The following is a 17,273-nucleotide window of genomic DNA, read 5'->3' as shown; positions in this document are numbered from 1 at the left end:
CACTCAACTTTAGAAAGTAGGCGCATGTAGTTTGGGCAGCTATGGCTGGGGAGCTTTAGAGGGAGTGCATTCTCACACATGTACACATGTAGCGAGCAAGGCTGGGAGGAGAGGAGACTATACCCTGATTTACGTCTCCATAAGGTTCACTCATACCACATCCCATCATTCCCTTGACACTTTCATGTCTCTCTAATAAATGTCCCACCAATCATAAAAGACGTCAATATTTAGTCTCTCTTATGTTTTTCATTAGCCAAAAAGGTCAGTTGATTGGAGGGTCTCTGCCCAAGTCAGTTGATTGGAGGGCCTCTGCCCTTTGGGCAAACCAAAAATACATAAATAGTTTTATATTTTTAGTCCACTCATACACATTGGATCCTTCACATTTTTCAACAACCCACCACTAGCATTCATGACTCTTTCTTGAATGTTGCAATGCACTCGCCAATAAAGTATTTTAATTCTTTATTTTATTTTTTTAAAATACATGTGAGATTTTTCACTAACAAAAAGGGAACATATCACTATGGCCTTAGCCCTTTGGGCAGGCCAAAAAGCCTCAGGATCTCTTTCTCCCCCTACCCCCATCTCTCTCTCTCTCTCTCTCTCTCTCTCTCTCTCTCTCCATAGTGGGAAAAAAAAACCATAGCGTCTCCTCACATTAAAAGTCTCAAATTTGAAGAACTGTATAGAAAACGCGCTTTACATTAGGCTCTCGTGAAGATTGAGAAAAATACTAATTGGGCTTCCCTTTCTATACCTTTGCATCACACCATAGCCAAAGCGCAGGCCTAAGCCTTTGATTGAACGGCTCCGACCGAGGATAGAGTCGATTTGCGTTGTTTATGGGTGTACAAAAGACCCATTTCTGCGCTCTCTCCTCCTCCTCATCCTCTCTTGCAACACATGGTGGCATCCTAAGTAGGTCCCCCTTTCACAAGTAAGTTGGTAAATTGCCCCTCTCTTGGTGGCATGAACATCTTTTGCTTCTCCTTTGCTTTCTTTAAGTGTATGGCTGTTGGGTTTCACATGGAGTTGTTTAATTGCAAGTTCTAGATGTGGGTTGATGGGGGCACTTTCACTTGCTCCACCCTATGCAGATGCTAAGCCTTTCTGAAAAAAGATCAAAATGGAGGGCCAGGAGGGCAAAGTAGAATCAGGGGATCAAGTGGCGCCAGCTATCGTACTGCCACCCAAGGCACAGCTTCGCTTTTTTCCACCGCAAGAGACATTGGGTTTCCATGTGGATCTTGCAAGAGTTGCTCCCAATGGAGAGGGAGAGCAACTTCAAGCTTCCTGCCCTCCGGACGCATCGGCGCCAAATCGCACACTCGACACACATTCACCACCATCTACCCCTCATCTACCCCATCCTCTTAAGCATGAAGGAAATCAATGCTCTTCTTCGCCTACTTTGCTCCATGGCATGGTAGAAGGGAGAGTTCCTCTTTGGATCAAGGTATTGTCTTCCCTATCTTATGTGATATTGCCAATCCATAAGTTTGCTGCCTCCTTGTTTTTTTTTGTGCCAAACTGTTCGATATATAGGTATGAAAGAGTGTTATTTAGTTCAAGATTGATGACAATTATGAGTCTATATAACTTGCATTGCTTTCGTTGGTATATTTTTGATATCTTGGATATGTCTAGATAAATGGCGAAGTCATATGAGTGGACATGAAGTTGTTACATCGCGAAGTTTTTGTCAAGTTGTGGACAATTGATATTGTGGAATAGATGTTGTGTACAGGTGGATAAAGGTGGCTCTTTGTTTTTATCTTTTTCCTCGAACCCATTGATATTGTGGTTTTGTCTCTTAAATCAATCAGCTTGACATCTTTCGATGGAAACAAGATGAGGTATTGTAGAGAAACAAGGATTTTATTTTTAACGATTGCCAAGGGGACAACAATTGCAAGATCTTCCCTAGATATGCATGACCTGGTAAACCTCCACATGCACAAAAATTTACAAAATTATTGAAGAGAACAAAGAAGTGTGGTCCTTTGTAGCTCCTTATTTAAGTAAAAAGATGGAATGCATATAGAGAAAGAGAGATTCTTTTCTTTCGAATCCAGCGACTCGAGCTTGTTAATCTAGGATTGAAGATTGTTAGATTGACACCGATTGCAAGAGGGTTCGACGTAAACATGTAGTACATGGCCTAACTTGCACTTTGCGCATAGGTGAATTTTGAGTTTTATGGTGTGAACTATCAAAATCATGAGAAATAGAAAAGTGTGCAAGATATGGCAAATACAATCATACTATTAGAGTTTCTTTACAACAACATTTTAAGGATCGATAATATGTATCATTACTAAGTAGAGCAACGTCATCTCTAGCCTCTATCGGAGGCCTCATAATGGACTTGTTTTTGCGTGTTTCTCTATAGTACGTGACAACTTTAACGTATTTTTTTAATCTTTTAATCCACATTGCCACTTCCATGTTTTTAGATTGCTTTCAGATGTTCTTCTTTTCACAAAAAAAATAAGTGGGGAAGTTTTGCTGCAATGGGCAAAGCATTTATGATTGTTGATAGAAGCAAGAAGGCGCTAATCATCCTTTTAGGAAGGCTAAGCAAAAGGCACCCAAGGGCCGTTGTCCCTCCCCTTCCCTTTAAGTTGTGTCTTGAGAGTGTCTCATAAGCATGCAACAAATACAACAACAAAAACTCTACTTTTCAAGGAAGAGTTGAGAGCCAAAAGAGCGTTGACAATGGATTGCGGACCAAGTGGGTTGGATTCTCTATTACTAGGAAAAAGCAACATGAAGTTATAGGCGCATAAGTTGTAAACTAGGGCCTATTCTTGTAGTTCTATGTGAGTATTAAGTTCATTTCAATAAGAGGCGGCTAGAGAGTGTCTAATCATTCGATTTGAGAGTGGCAAACCGTATCTAATGGGACATTCTATTTGAAAATGGTTCCCATTTAACCATGCATGTGCTCACAAAAGTGAGCACTAGATGTACGTGAAATTGACTACTCATTCAATCTATGTTGTGAAAGGCGTTCGCCACATTGACGCTATTAAAAATATAAACTTTGAAGGTGCTACGGAGAGTCCGACTTTAGCATGGAGCCTAATGCTATTCACATTTGTCCACCTTCGGGGGATGTACATCATGTACATAGTTTCTTCGGATTGTGTTCTTACTATCAGAGGTTTATCGGATAGTTTGGGGAGATTTCTTTGCCGTTGCATGCCCTTACTTTTTTTTCCGAGAAAAAGATCCTTCTATTAGTTAATGAAAACTGCCCATAGGGCTACAACCTCCTCTGCAAGAGAGGGCTACAACAAGCATGATGGGGAGACTCTCCCAATGAAAAAACAGCATATATAAAATGAGGCTAAATCAAGAGATGGGAGGAGGGAAGAGCCACACAGGTGGACAGTAGTGCCATCTGAGCACCCCCTGGACTATGGTGTAGAAAGGCCCAGGGCGCCAAAGTCGAAGGAAAGCCTCGCGGCGCTCCCGCATGCGGTCGGAGCTGCCCTGTAGTCCCTCAAGCTGTCCTCTGAGAGTATGGATCAGCTCTAGCCAAAAGTCACGAACATTCTCAGCTGGTGGCACAGGGCGAGCCTCAAAGATGCGGAAACAGCGGGCCCGCCCGATGAACCAAAGTGTCAGGCCACTAATGAGCTCCCAACACTCCTCTCTCTCACTGCACCACTCCTGTGGAGTAATCTCTGTAGCAGGCTGGAGTGTAGGACGTCCCCCCTGCAGCACTATCATCCTGCTGGTGGGCAATAGCTCAAACTGAAGTGCTGGGCCCGTGAGGGTGGATCAAGCCGCTGCCCCCCAAGTGTACTGTCGAGCCGTGGAGAGAGCAGGCATCAGCCGAAGAACTCGTAGCCACACCTGTTGGGCCGAGGGACAGTCCCAAAGATAGTGACGGTGACTCTCCACCAAATGGTCACAAGCTGCACATGTGGCCGAGAGACCACTATGCACTAGCCAGCTCCCTACTGCTGTGGCTTTGTGTGCGACCAGCCACTGAAACAAGGTGACTCGCCTCGGCTGTCTGGAGTCCCACAATCTCTCCCAAAAGTCTGCCAAGAACTCGACGGTGAGACCCTCCTCCTGCCAATGACGTGCTACAGCGGGGAGGGCCTCTCTGTGTGCTGCTAGTATGTGCCGTCCAAGCCGAACAGTGTACTGAAAGAAGGGGACTCCTGGGTGGTCTGCAGAAGAGAAGGGGTCCCTCCATAGCCACTCACCAGGATCCCACTGTACTCGTGCTAGTGGACAGTACTCCCAAGCCCAAAGCCTCCAGTGGCCAGTCTAAAGAGCTACTGGGTCAGGGTCTATGACGCAAGTCCTCCCAAAGATGCCCACAACTCGGATCCTCTGAAAACAACACTCTGCTACCTGCGGGGCCTCTACTGCAACTCGCTATAGTCGTCCCCCACCCTGAAGCTCGAAGAACAGGGCTGGGACAGTCTCTGAGTAGGGCCTAACTGAAATGAGAACCTCTAGTCGTGTGAAGGCTCCCATCCACCGGGGTGCTATTGGCTCGAGAGGCGTGAGCCACTCAGCTGGAACTGACTCTGAGATGTCCTGACACATGCTCTGCACCCCTCTCATGCTCTGCAGAGCTGGAAACCCTGTACCTCCTCTGACAAGCCTGTGAACTCTAGCCAGTCACCTAGAGAGCGCGCTGGACCTGTTGCCATGGGACCCTAGGAAACATGAGGTCGACTACCAACCAAGTGGCCTCTCTGAGTGCTAACCATGGGGTTCCAGACGAGGGGCTGCCGTAGGCGCTCCTCCGTGCACATCAACTGTCGTTGCTCTAGGCCACGCCGTAAGAGCTCCCAAGAACGAAGCAAACTCACAGCGAAACGGTCCTCTAGTCTCCTGCTCAAACCAACTCGGCGCATCTCTGTAAAGATCCATCTGGTCGAAGGTTGCCAAGGGCCTCCTGATTGAGGCACCCTGGCACGAAGCCTCTGCAACAAGAACTCCTTCCAGGGCTCCTCACCTGGAAGAAGTCCTCTGACTATGAACTTCCCTAGAAGGGCTCTGCTCTGCTGTGCTGGATCAATGATCCCAAGCCCTCCCTGAGAACAAGGAAGCGTGATGACCGACCAAGCCACCTTGGCTCGGGCCATCTGTGTGTCACGTCCTAACCAAAGGAAGTTCCTGATCAGCCTCTCTACCTGGCTGATACAAGAACTCGAGAAGATCCAGCAGGAGGTGATGTACCACATAGTCGCCAACAACAACTGGTTGGCAACTACTACTCTACCAGCCAGCGACATACGTGCTGAGCTCCAATGTAACAGCTTTCTCCTGATGGACAAGAGAAGAGGAGCAATCTGCTGCTCGGGAGACAAGTCCAAACCAACCTGACAACCCAAGTATCGAACTGCAGTCCCTGGGGGAATCCACGTGAAACCCTCTCCTGGCATCCAATCTGGCATAGGAGCACTACCAACTGAGAAAGCCACTGTCTTTCTCCAGTTGATCAGTGCGCCCGATGCACAACAGAAGGTCTCCAAAGCCTGCTCACATCTGTGAAGATTGGCCTCCTGGCCATCTAAGTACAAGGCTGAGTCATCGGCAAACTTAGCGTCCAGTAACTCCTCTCCCCGAATAGGGAGTGCTAAGCCCCGAAACCAACCTGCTGTGACACCAAAAATCTGCTCATCGCCTCCGCATAGAACAGAAAGAGAAAGGGGGCAAGAGGGCAGCCCTGTCTGACCGAGCGTGTCAGCATGAAGCGCGCACCTCTCCCCCCTGCCAAAAGCACCTGACTGTGAGCCTGTCTGTACAAAGCTGACATCCCTCTGATCCAAGCATCTGAGAAGCCCATCGTGCGAAGAGTGCCCTCTAGAAAGTCCCAGTCAACTCGGTCGTAGACCTTCTCAAAATCGAGAAGAAGAATCACAAGGTCCTCACCACGGAGCCGTGCCAGGGCAGAAGCCTCCCAGAAAGTAAAGATGTTGTCAAGGATACTGCGTTCCTTGACAAAACCTGTCTGAGTCCCATGTATAAGGCTCTCTAGAAGTGGCTGAATCCTCAAACTCAGAGCCTTGGCAAGAATTTTGTAGGCTGAGTTGAGGATGGTGATGGGGTGCCACTGACGAATCTCATCCAAGGAGCCACCCTCCTTGGGAATGAGGTAGATCAGGCCCTCACTCATGCTGTTAGGCATCACTCCTATGTGCAAAATGTACTGAAAAGCACTACACAGATCTGGGCCAAGCAGGTCCCAGTACTCCAAGAAAAAGCTACCACGAGGAAGGGCCCTCAGAGCTGTGTGCAGCTCCTCAAGCTGAAGTGGCATCTCTAGCCTCTGGCGCATCTCCTCTGTCACAAGACATGGCATCTCTGCCCAAACCTGCTCCTTGCATGCATCCTGCCGCTCTGACTGAGGCTCAGAACTCATGGTAGAAGTCAGTAGCGACTGCACGCATATCCTCGGGCTCACAAGCAACTGACCCATCGGGCCTCCTCAACTGACTGACCTTGGCATGTGAATGCCGAGGCCCCACTGTCTCAAAAAAAGCACCAGTCACTTTGTCACCCACCTGAGTCCACTGAGATGCCTGTCGGTGGAAGGCAAACTCATGACGCCTCTCCTTTGTGCTAGCAAGCTCCTGTCGAGCCTACTGTAACTGCTCCTCCAACCATGGACTGTCTGGATGCTGCTCCTGCATCCTCTGCAGTGAAGCAATGCCCCGTCTGAGACGCTGCTCCGCCTCTCTCGCTGCAGCCCGGCGAGCCAAGGACTCCTGAAGAAAAAAGTGGCTAAGCTGAGCTAGGCCCGCGGCCACTCTGTCTACAGGTGAATCCTGTCTGTCCATACCCTCTGTCCAGAGAGCCTCTACCCTCTCTCTTAGTGTTGAGTCCAACAAGACCCTCTCTGGGATGCGGAGCATCGTGCTCCCACTCCTCTGCCTGTCTGCCACTGTGAGGATCACTGGTGCATGGTCCGAGAAGGAAGTCCCTGCCAGGATGCCCACTGAACCCCCCAAGTCACTGAAGTGGTCACTAGTGTAAAAGCGATCTATCCGCGATAGATTCACTCCTCCCACTCTGCGGTCCGATCTAGAGAAGGCAAGACTGTCTGGGGGCCTCACAAAACCTGAGTGCTGCCATGTATCCGAGACCCTCAAAGTCATACAAAACCTCTCCCAAGCAGCCAACTCGACTCCATGCACAGTAGCATGGCTGCCACCAATCCTGTCAGAAGGGTCCTCCAACATGTTGAAGTCTCCTCCTATACACCAATGGTCGGCCTGCGGCAAAGACTCAACAATCTGTGACCAAAACTCTGCACGAGCACTCGCCACATTGGGCGCATAGATGTTCAGGAAGCCCACAAGGCCACCTTAAACCTGCATAGTAATCCATCGAGCCTTGCCTGGCACAATAATCCCTCTGCCTACAATGGCCTGCTGCAATGAGTCCGCAATAGTCATACATACCCCTCTCTGGATGCCTCCAAGTCCAAAAGCAGCTGACCAAAAGGTATCATACCGTCCACGCAAAATTTGACCACAACGCCGAATGCGGCTCTCACACAGATGGTGCTCCTGGAGCATAAGGAGATCAATCTCTCCTCCCACAAGGCAACGCTGAAGCCCCTTGACGCAATCGGCCCCGTTGTCGCTGAAACTGGGGCCCACCTAGTCCCTGCACGTTCCATGAGACGATCCTCATGGGGAGCGAGAGAGAACGAATGCTGCCGCAGCAGTAAGACGGGCTATCTTCGAGGCAGGCTTGGATGGGGAGTAATCCGCATCCGAGCGGCCTCTAGATAGGCGTGACTGCAGTGAGTGCCTAGCCCAAGCCCAAGCAGAGCGAGCTGTACGTAGCGCAACCTCCTCTGTCTAGGAGTCCTCATGAATGTATACATAGCAAGGCAAACACTGCGTTTCAACAAAGAAGTACACCACAATGTACCTACATCCTGCTGAGTCTGGGGGTGTCACCGCAAACTTGGCCAATGGCCACAAAGTCTGCAGCATATCTGTAACTCCAAGTTCTCCCATGTGGTGAGAGAACTCTAAAACCTGTGTATGCAACCATCCCATCACTGAGTCAAGGGACCACTCTGTCTCGGTCCTACCACATAGGGGGAAGGAGAAACCAACTGTTGAGTCCAGGGCCTCTGTCCCCCTAGCGGCGAGGAACAAAACATGGACCTTGAAACAGGTTGCTTCATGGTCTGCTGCGGAGTCGCCGAGAAAACGAGTGAACCCGTAGTCGAAGAAGTCCCAGCGGCGTCTGATGTCAATGCTTGTCAGCCCACGAGGGATGGCTGCAAGGGAGGATGTCTGAATCTGCAGAGGGGGCCGCAAGAAGGGCTGACCCTCTCGCGCTAGGCGACTTGTGGCAAAAGTGCTGCCAAGAGATCTCCTAGCCGCCGGAGAGGGACCAGTCGCCTGAGCCGACTGAGAAACTGGAGCAGGAGGAGAAGAGGGAGCTGGGGCGAGAGGAGGAGAAGAGGGGCGGGATGGGGCGACACGTAGAGGGGCGGGGTGGAGAGGCGACAGGTAGAGGGGCGGGGTGGAGAGGCGACGGGAGCAGAAGGCGGGGAGGATGCTGCTCCTGGGGGGGGGGGGGGGGGGGGGGGGGTGCGGCTCTTGACCCACTGTGGTGTGGTGTTGAACACCATAACCTTGGTTTTCCCCAGGTTGACAGACAATCCACTGTCACGAGCAAATGTATGCAGAGCATCCAAATGACACTGCATCCCCTCTAGAGAGTCAGAAATTAGCACAATATCATCAGCATATAGTAACAGCGGAATCCATTTCCTTGCTAGCTGAGCCCCCCTTGTCTCCCTGACGCTCTACATAGTCCGAAAACTCATCCACATACATCCCAAAAAGAGTCGGGGATAGGGGGCATCCCTGCTTTACTCCAATAGTGGAGTGGACCATGTCAGACATTCCCTCAGTGGTGCGTACCCGCCCCATCATTGTCTTGTATAGAGCCAGAATACACCATATCAGCTCTGTATGCACACCCATGTCCTGTTGTAGTCTGCGCATACGTCTGGCTCTCGGCACTGTGTCAAAATCTTTGCGGAAATCCACAAAGCTACAATAGATCCTCTTGCCATGGTGTCTACCCTCCTCAATAATAGCTATGAGCATCTGAATTTGGTCAAGAGTGGAGAAACCTCTCCTGAAACCTGCTTGCCTTGGTGCTCTTATTCCCTCTCGCTCTGCCCATCTACTCAGCTCCTGCTCAAGAACGGATGCATACAGCCTAGCTAATGTGTGACCAACCATGATGGTGCGATAATTCCCGGGAATCATGGGATCTCCTGACGTGAAAATAGGCACAATTGTAGACATACTTCAAGTCTCAGGGAAGCCTTCATACATGGCTCGATTAAACATCATAGCCAGGAGCTCTGCAAGCATGTCTCTGGCATGGATGAAGTGCTTTGCTACCAGACCATCATGATCATGTGCTCTCCTTGTCTTCATCCTATCAATGGCTTTCCTTACCCTCTCGGCAATAAAGAAAGAACATGTCTCCAAGCATGTCTCTAGTGGGTCCGGCAGAGGTGGTTGCCCTGAAGCTGTGTAGAGAGATGCGGCATATTCCCCCCATGTCTCAATGGAGGTGACTGGTGGTGGTGGTGAATGCTCATGGAATAGCCTCCATGCTTCGCTTGAGTCCCGACTTATAAATAGCTGATACAGATCCCGCTCTAGCTGAGATGAATAAGCCCTTTTCTTTCGTCGCACTCCGTGACTGTCTATGTGTGGTAATACCCATGAGCACTTCCCTCTGTAATTTGATCCTTGTCTCTCTACACTCCTCATCATACCAACTGTTCTGGGGCATGCTCCCAGATCGTCTCCGTGTGGGTTGGTTGTGGGGGTATGCCTTTGAAGCTGCATCATGGAGCGTCTCTGTCAGTATTTGAGTGAGTTCATCTAGTGGCCGTCGTGGCTCTTGGGTGCATAGCTGCCTGTATATCTCATCCATATACACAGAATCCGTCTCCCTCATGAAGGTATACCGAGTGTGTGTGGGGACCTCTCCTAATGGAGCTGTGCTGAACTGAAACGTCAGGGTGAAAGACAAGATAGCATGATCAACTGCTACTCCAACTGGCCTAGTGCCCACCATGAAATCCTGAAAGAATGGAATGAGACCTGGCTGGGCCATAACATAATCCATTGTGCTGGCACCATGTCGGTGTGGAAAGCAAGTAAAACCTCAAGCTGTCGAAAACTAGGCCATTCACAATGGCCAATCTATGTGCGGTTCCCATATCTATCAAGTATCTGCCATATTCAGTGTATTCCTCATTTTGTGATAGTCTGGATAGACCCATCTTTGTAACGTCAAGCTCCCTAAGCATCTCCTCGGAAGTATCATAAAATATTGTCTGGTGGTGGGCAATCCTAGCATTGAAATCCCCTAGTATGATAATGTCACCATCCTTGGAAAACTCCCATATGTCATTACCCAAAATAGCAAAGGGGGATTGTCCTCTAGGTGAGAGAGAGAGAGAGAGAGAGAGAGAGAGAGAGAGAGAGAGAGAGAGAGAGAGAGAGAGTTGACACGGCACGGCGGAGTTCCGCGCCTAGAAGTATTGGCCCCAAAGATTGGCTCCCCTTTCGGTATTTCTTTATCATTAATCATTGCAAAGTATAACTCGCGAGGGACCTCTGCTCTTAGACTCTGCGTCAAGATGCTATGTAGAGTGAGGCCCCAAGGGCTCTTATAAACAGTACAAGGGATGCCCAAAAGCAATCAGTACAAAAGCTTTAGGTCCCAAAAGCATCTGGCTCAAAAACAACCAGCACGTTTTGTGGAAATCTGTACAACTTCCACGTCATCGTGTATGCGCAAATTGCGGACGTCCGTATAGTCTGCCACGTTAGCGCGATTTGCAAAAATCTACCACGTCATTAGTTGCAGGTAATTTTGTTAATCTTTTTGTGTCTCCATGCCACATGGGCCCCATCGGACGGAACCCTCATAAGTTGGGATAACTTTTAAAATAGTCATTTTATCCATCATATCCATCAGTTGGACATGCCACGTCATCATTTTGTGACACTCTCTCTCTGTCTCTACACATCTCTACCGCTCTCTCTCATTCCCTCTCTTCAGGGAAAGTAAAAGGAACCATCATTCAAGCTAAAAGCAATCATTAACGCAAGGAAATAATTCAGGATTTGTGGAAGTGTAAAACCTAGATCTTCACCATTTCAATTCTACTGCACCTGACATCGACCAAGATCTGCAGGTTGGCTACGGTCTTCAATGACTTTACATGTCAGGATTTTGTGGCATCCCCCCTTCTTGAAAGAAGACTAATCATGTGCGATTATATCTGCAAAACAACTCAAGTTAGATGAAAAAACATCAGAGGGTCATTCAGTTTTCTCATTCCATATTGGAGCTCTTGATTTTCATGCGTAGCAAAATCAGCCATCACACCTAGACCGGCTGATCTGTAACGGGTGTCTTGATGCACTAAAGTTACATACCTAGGCAATCTCACCCAATTAGAAATATGTAGTGGATGGCACATCACGATGCAACATAGATGATTGTTACAAGACACAGAAACATATAGTTGCCGATGAACACTCCTCCTGCAAATAATCATCCAGGTCCGGGTTATGAGCTATTCAATGATTCCCTCATCACTCCTCTCGTAAATAACCTAAAAAGGTCCGAGGCCATGAGATATATAAGCCTTTTACAACCAAACGCTCCCACGACCGCAACCTGCATTGCTTGGAGGTTCCAAGAGTAAATACTTCTCAAACAGTTTCCCATTTTCTTTTCACTACTCCTCGTGCAAATAACCAACAAGGTCTAGGCCATGAGTAAAGCACCACTAAATGTTTTCAAAAACATCAAAACTAGTATCAAAACCATAATCAAGCAATCTCAAATTGGCACGAATACAAGGTCAAAGTAGATAAAATTCATTTCAAACAAATGCCAAACAGTGTTTTCAAACAAAGTTCAAAAAGCATCTAAATACAGAGCAATTGTAAAATTCATTCAGGCTTTTCTTGCGACAGTCGAACTTTCAGGATGATTAACTTGTCTTTTGCATCAAGGTGATGATACGGTTCCGGATCTGGATTGTGTATTATTCTTCTCGTGCCAAGGCATGCCCAAGAGAGCGTCACAATTGCCTAACTTCATGATGTGGAAGTCTGCCTTTCCATGGTACCCTTGGATAGTGACTGGAAGAGCACCAATGAGAGGTACAACTTTTTGAGTTTGCCTAGTGGCTAGCTCGGCTTCAAGAAAGAAAATAAGTTCTTTGAAGTCGTTGATTTTTCCATAGGCCTGACATAATTCATTGGAACTTTCAAGATTTATTCCATAAATGTCAAGAACAAGTCCAATTGCAGTTTCAGCTGGCTTGCCAGAGGTGGTCCTTAGGATCTATTGGCTGTCTGAGTAGGGGTAGGCTCTCCGGGTCTATCTGTTCTTTGGGGACAATTATAAAAGTTACGTCCCATCCAAAACATCGGCCTTCTTGTAATAGAGTTTCTCATTGTTGTAGCGTCAAATGAGGCCTTTGTGGTTGACGTTCACGAGAATCCTGGGAATTTGTTCGTTGTGGCCGAGGATTCTGATTGTTTACCGGGGGCTTTTCTGTAGTAAACTCCAGCTTGCCTATCATAAGCTTGTATTCAACCGCAACATGATCCATCAATTCTTGCATTGTTGATTCTTGTTTAGAGAGAGAATATTCTTGCAATGGTGATGGCAATCCAATTGTATATTGCTCGCATTGGTCCTCCAAGGGAATCAGCTTGAAGAAAGTCACCGGAAGGTGAACATCTGAACTTTTTCAAGTTTCTTCATTCGGACAAAATCTGGACTTCAAACAAGGGGTCATGTAACTTTGTGCAAAAATAGTCTTGAAAGCTTGCCAAGTCCTTGGAGCATGCGGCTGGGTAGCGATTGAACTCCACCATTGCATAGCATTTATCTTTGAGAAATCCCCTAGCTCGAGAGATCTTTGATTCCTCTATGTAGTTCCCCAATGTATGGATGTTGCCATACTGCTGTAGGAACCGCAAGGCTTTCTTCCTATCTTTCACTCTAGAAAAGGGAAAAAATTTTAATGGGGTTCCACCATCCTTGAAATCTTTTGGTTGGTTTGGTAAACCCGAGATATGGATAGTAGGGATATCCATATGGGCTCCAACCATTGTACCCAAGAGGAGGTGGTGGTGGCAAGGGCGATGACAGAGGCGGTTGCACCGGATCAAGGTCAACCGGGTGTACCATGTTCGTGAAAACTCCCCCAATTGGAATAGAAGACTAAGTAGGTTGTCGATTAGAGGTTCTTGTACTTTCTGGTGCCGGAGGAGATGGTATGTCACGTGACACATCCAACCCTATGTGTCCGTGGACAAGCTGCAACATGACCAGGGTTCAGTCAGTTTAGAATAGGAAGTGATCTGGTACTTTTGTGAGTCTGTTCGGAGACCGGGCATGACCAGTCACTTAGTTTAGATGCATATCCTCTGGTTGCACACAACATGATCATCAACATTTCCATCAGAATTCATCAGAATCCATTAGGGGAATTTTTCACTTATTTATTAAGTGACTTTTGGTAGGGCAATTTTGCTAAGATAATATATAAGCAAACAAGAGTTAGCACTTTCTAGTTTAGCACTTTCTTGCAGAAGAAACCAAGAGAGCACAAGGCAATCTTGCAGCAGGCCCTCAAGGTGGCTCCTCAACAAGAACCCCCAGCAGATTCCCAGCGTTTTCTTCAACCAAAACGCCAACACATCAATAGTGTTTTCAGCTTCAGTAGACCAACGTTTTCAGCTTCAAAAAACCAGCGTTTTCAGCCTCAGCATACCAGCGTTTCAGCCCCACAAACCTGGTGTTTTTCAGGACCAAGCAAGCCAGCGTTTTCAGGACCAGCAAGCCAGCGTTTCAGGACCAGCAAGCCAGCATTTTTCATCCAGTAAAAACCAGCGTTTTTCAAGCAAGAAGTCAGCGTTTTTGGACAGCAGGAAAACAGCGTTTTTCAGCCATCCAATCTGCGTTTTTTCAGCAGCAAATCAGCAGTAGACTGTTTTCCAGCAGGTAAGAACAGCCCGTAGATAGCAGATTCAGCCAGCTGTCGTCTTCGCCATGTTTGTCCTCACCGTCGTCTCATCATAGACTCGCAACTTGCATCAGCATCTTGTACCAGATTGTGCAATCAATAGAATAGACTTCTCTCGCCATCGAGAGAAGTGCCCTTGGAGGAGGGTTTTACAACTTTCCGGTGTCGTATTCTCTTCTCTCTCTATCTCTCAGTTTCATGCACTTCCATTCATAGTGTCCATTCACTTCGTTTGTGGCCATTGCACTCTCTCATATCTTCTTTCGCTTTTGCTAGGATTTAGGCCCCTTGGCCAATATCTGCAGGCTGGCTAGCACGTCTACAGTTTGTGACAAGAACCACTTGTTTGAATTTTGGCAGAGGTTTTGAATACTGTTTGCAAATCACTTGGAATAGATTATATCTGCTTAACCTTGGTTCCCGTGGGGACGCACAAGCTTTAATGGTTGTCCAACACCTTCGTCGCAAACTGCATAGGTTCTGCACAGCCTTCAGAGGAGCTCTGAGCAAGAAATTGCTGGTGGGAGAGAGAGAGAAAGGGCTTAACTAAGGCTAAGAGAGGAAGCTGTGTGTGTAAACTGCTGTAGAGACCTCCAAAGTGGTAGCGCTACATACTTTTTATTGCTAGTGGGTGATTTTTGCACTAGTTGGCGCTGCACATGGAGAGAGAAGACTCGCAAGCTGCCAATGCTGAGCTTTCTCAAATCTCCACGCTATGAGTTATTTTTTTAATGTAATTGACTTTGGCCCTGTTCATATTGATCCGGCAACTTGTTTAAAAGGTTTTTGAATCTTAGACTTTTAAAAATAAGTGTTTAGACAGGAGTTTCTCCCATTCTTTAACAAGTTTGCCATGCTGTTTTCGACGCTCCTCCCAACTAAGTCTGCTGGCTCCTATTGGGACGTATTTCCACTCTTTGGCCGGTCACTTTTTGGGCGGCCACCATGAAATATTAAATCGTGACTTTTTTGAGCGAACTGGGGACACCATCTTATTCATGTGCTTGTTCTGATCTGTTTTGCACTGCGTCTAGCTGTTGTTCTACGCATCATACTATCCGGACACGGATAAATTTCTAGATGACACATTGCACCGGAAAATTTACCCGTCATTTAAATTATTAATTGGTACCAATAAATTCATAAATCTATTTTGTGTGCACACAAATCATTTTTATTTATTTGTAACCGTAGCTAAAAATATTACACAAGGTCTCCCTTTTAGAGGCTCTTGGCCTCTTGCTTTTACAAGTAATGAAAATCACAAAAGTCGGCTGTTTTCAGAAAATTAAATGCCCCAAAACCTACAGTGCCACTGTGATTTGGGGTGCAAATTTTTAGAAAATTAAACACCCCAAAACCTACAATGCCACTGTGATTTGGGTTGCAAATCTGTCGCAAATCTTGGCAATTTTTCAGTGTCCCGCGCTTAGATTTGAGTTGGATCTTCAAATCAGGGGCGGCCTCAGTTCCCCCCCCCCCCCCCCCCCCCCCCCCCCCCAAAAAAAATAAAAATAAAAAAAATCTGTCATGCCATATCATTGAGTTGTGACAATTGCCAGCACAGACAGACTTTTTCTGTGTTATTACTACACCACCAACAGGTTCTACATCCTCAAACTTTGACTTACCCTCTCATAGACGCCTCTCTATAGGACTAATATTGGGTTGGGCCATTGCCATTTGTAGAGCGAGATGTCCATGACCACGAGGACCTTGTTTACAGCTTCCTCATCATCAGTAAATTCGAGCCATCATTTTTTGCCACCATCAAAGGCATATTGCACGGTGAGCTTAATGGCCACTTGCTCTTGAGACAGCCCTTCATTGAGATATTGAGTTGAGGAGAGACTACTCCTACCACTTGCTAGTTGCAAACTACAACTTCAGATTCTTTGAAGAGATCTTTTTTTTGTTTTGCTTGTTTTAGCTAGGGATTGAGTTAGGATTATTTGTGCTTTTGCTTCTTGGATCGCTCTTCTGATTGCTTTTATGAATTCACGACAGTGTCTAAATGGCTTGATATGAAAGTTTGCTTTGACCTTGACTTTGAATTACTGTGGCAACCTACTTGATAAAGGTGCAGCTCAAACAAAGCATCAGTGCAATCATGTGATTTATCTAAGAAGACAAACGCTATTACCCTAATCTGCAATGCTAGTAGCTTTCATTTTTTGTCAGATATGGCAGGAATGGTTTCCTTACAACCTCACGGTTGCTTAAGTGCCACAGTAGCATTATTATGTTTGTGTTTAATTAGAGCTGTTGCTATCATTGTTGACTGGTAATGGTTGCGTGAACACAGTGGCGAGGAAAGTGGCAAGCAGGCTTGCAATGCAGCCTAGAGGATTGCCCTGGTCAAACGATAAAAGCTATGCCAACTTATGGGAGAAAATCATACATTGTTGTATTTTTTCCGAATACCAAGTCTTTTGTGTGGACTGATTGGCAGCTAGTGTGTCCCATGTTTGAAAACCCAGAGCCATTGGCATTTGGCACACATGAAAGCGGGCGTGATTCTGTGTCTGATCTGAATGCGGCAAGACAATTTATGTTACGGAAGATCAGTTCTGCCTTGCTGGATATCAGTGACCGACTTCCAGTACAGGTTTCTATCATCACATTTCAAACAGAGAGGTCCTTCTGGTGATACCAGGGCATCAATGTTTTGCACTGTTTGTTCTGTGTTTTCAGGCTGTTGTCAACTGTGCCCGTGACGTAAGATTCTGGAAAGATTTTGCAAAGGATGCTGCAAAAGCTGTCAGTTACCAAGAGCTTGGGGGTTTGCTGGTGATGCTGAAGAATGTAAGCTTGCTGGTTCAACAAATCGTGATCAAAATTTTTATTTTATTTTTTCTGAATTACAACTCTGTTATTTTAATTAATGGAAAAATGGGACAACTTTTATGTTGTGAAGTGGTTTAGATTTCTGCTTATTTGCATTTAATTTTCACATGATTGATTTCTCCAGTATTGAGCATGACATGAAAAGGAGTAGTGTGAGTTTGGCAGTCTTAATTAATGGGTACACCATACCATCATCTGGGAATAAGCTACAATCACTTAGCTGTTATAGGCATAGCCCAATCACGAAGTTAGAAGTCCATAGGATCTACAGCATAGAGAAGAAAATGTCGGTTTGTGGTGTGCCTGTTCAGGTTCAACATGAAAATGA

General features: G+C 46.7%; 1 protein-coding gene across 4 annotated transcripts in view; it reads left to right on the top strand.

Annotated features, from left to right (window-relative positions):
* The first annotated feature begins 700 nt into the window (after nt 1-700).
* The window catches only part of LOC147451987 (histone-lysine N-methyltransferase SUVR5-like), a 40,139-nt gene continuing 23,566 nt past the window's right edge, over nt 701-17,273 (top strand). Inside the window, exons 1-4 of one of the 4 annotated variants that reach the window (XR_015188855.1) lie at nt 701-943; nt 1,104-1,462; nt 16,404-16,706; nt 16,793-16,903. Coding sequence is in view for 3 of the 4 variants with exons in the window: in XM_086517834.1 (XP_086373960.1) it covers nt 1,133-1,462; nt 16,404-16,706; nt 16,793-16,903 (744 nt within the window). In the remaining variant the exon portion in view is untranslated. Of the gene's footprint in view, nt 944-1,053; nt 1,463-16,403; nt 16,707-16,792; nt 16,904-17,273 lie in introns of all 4 variants that reach the window. The other 3 variants (XM_086517834.1, XM_086517836.1, XM_086517835.1) reach the window with 3 other exon arrangements.

This window comes from Adiantum capillus-veneris, chromosome 8 (genome assembly GCF_014529385.1).
Source record: "Adiantum capillus-veneris isolate H3 chromosome 8, ASM1452938v2, whole genome shotgun sequence".
Taxonomy (NCBI): Eukaryota; Viridiplantae; Streptophyta; class Polypodiopsida; order Polypodiales; family Pteridaceae; genus Adiantum; species Adiantum capillus-veneris.
Note: the sequence above shows the minus strand (reverse complement) of the source record. Positions and strands in the feature narration are given on the sequence as shown.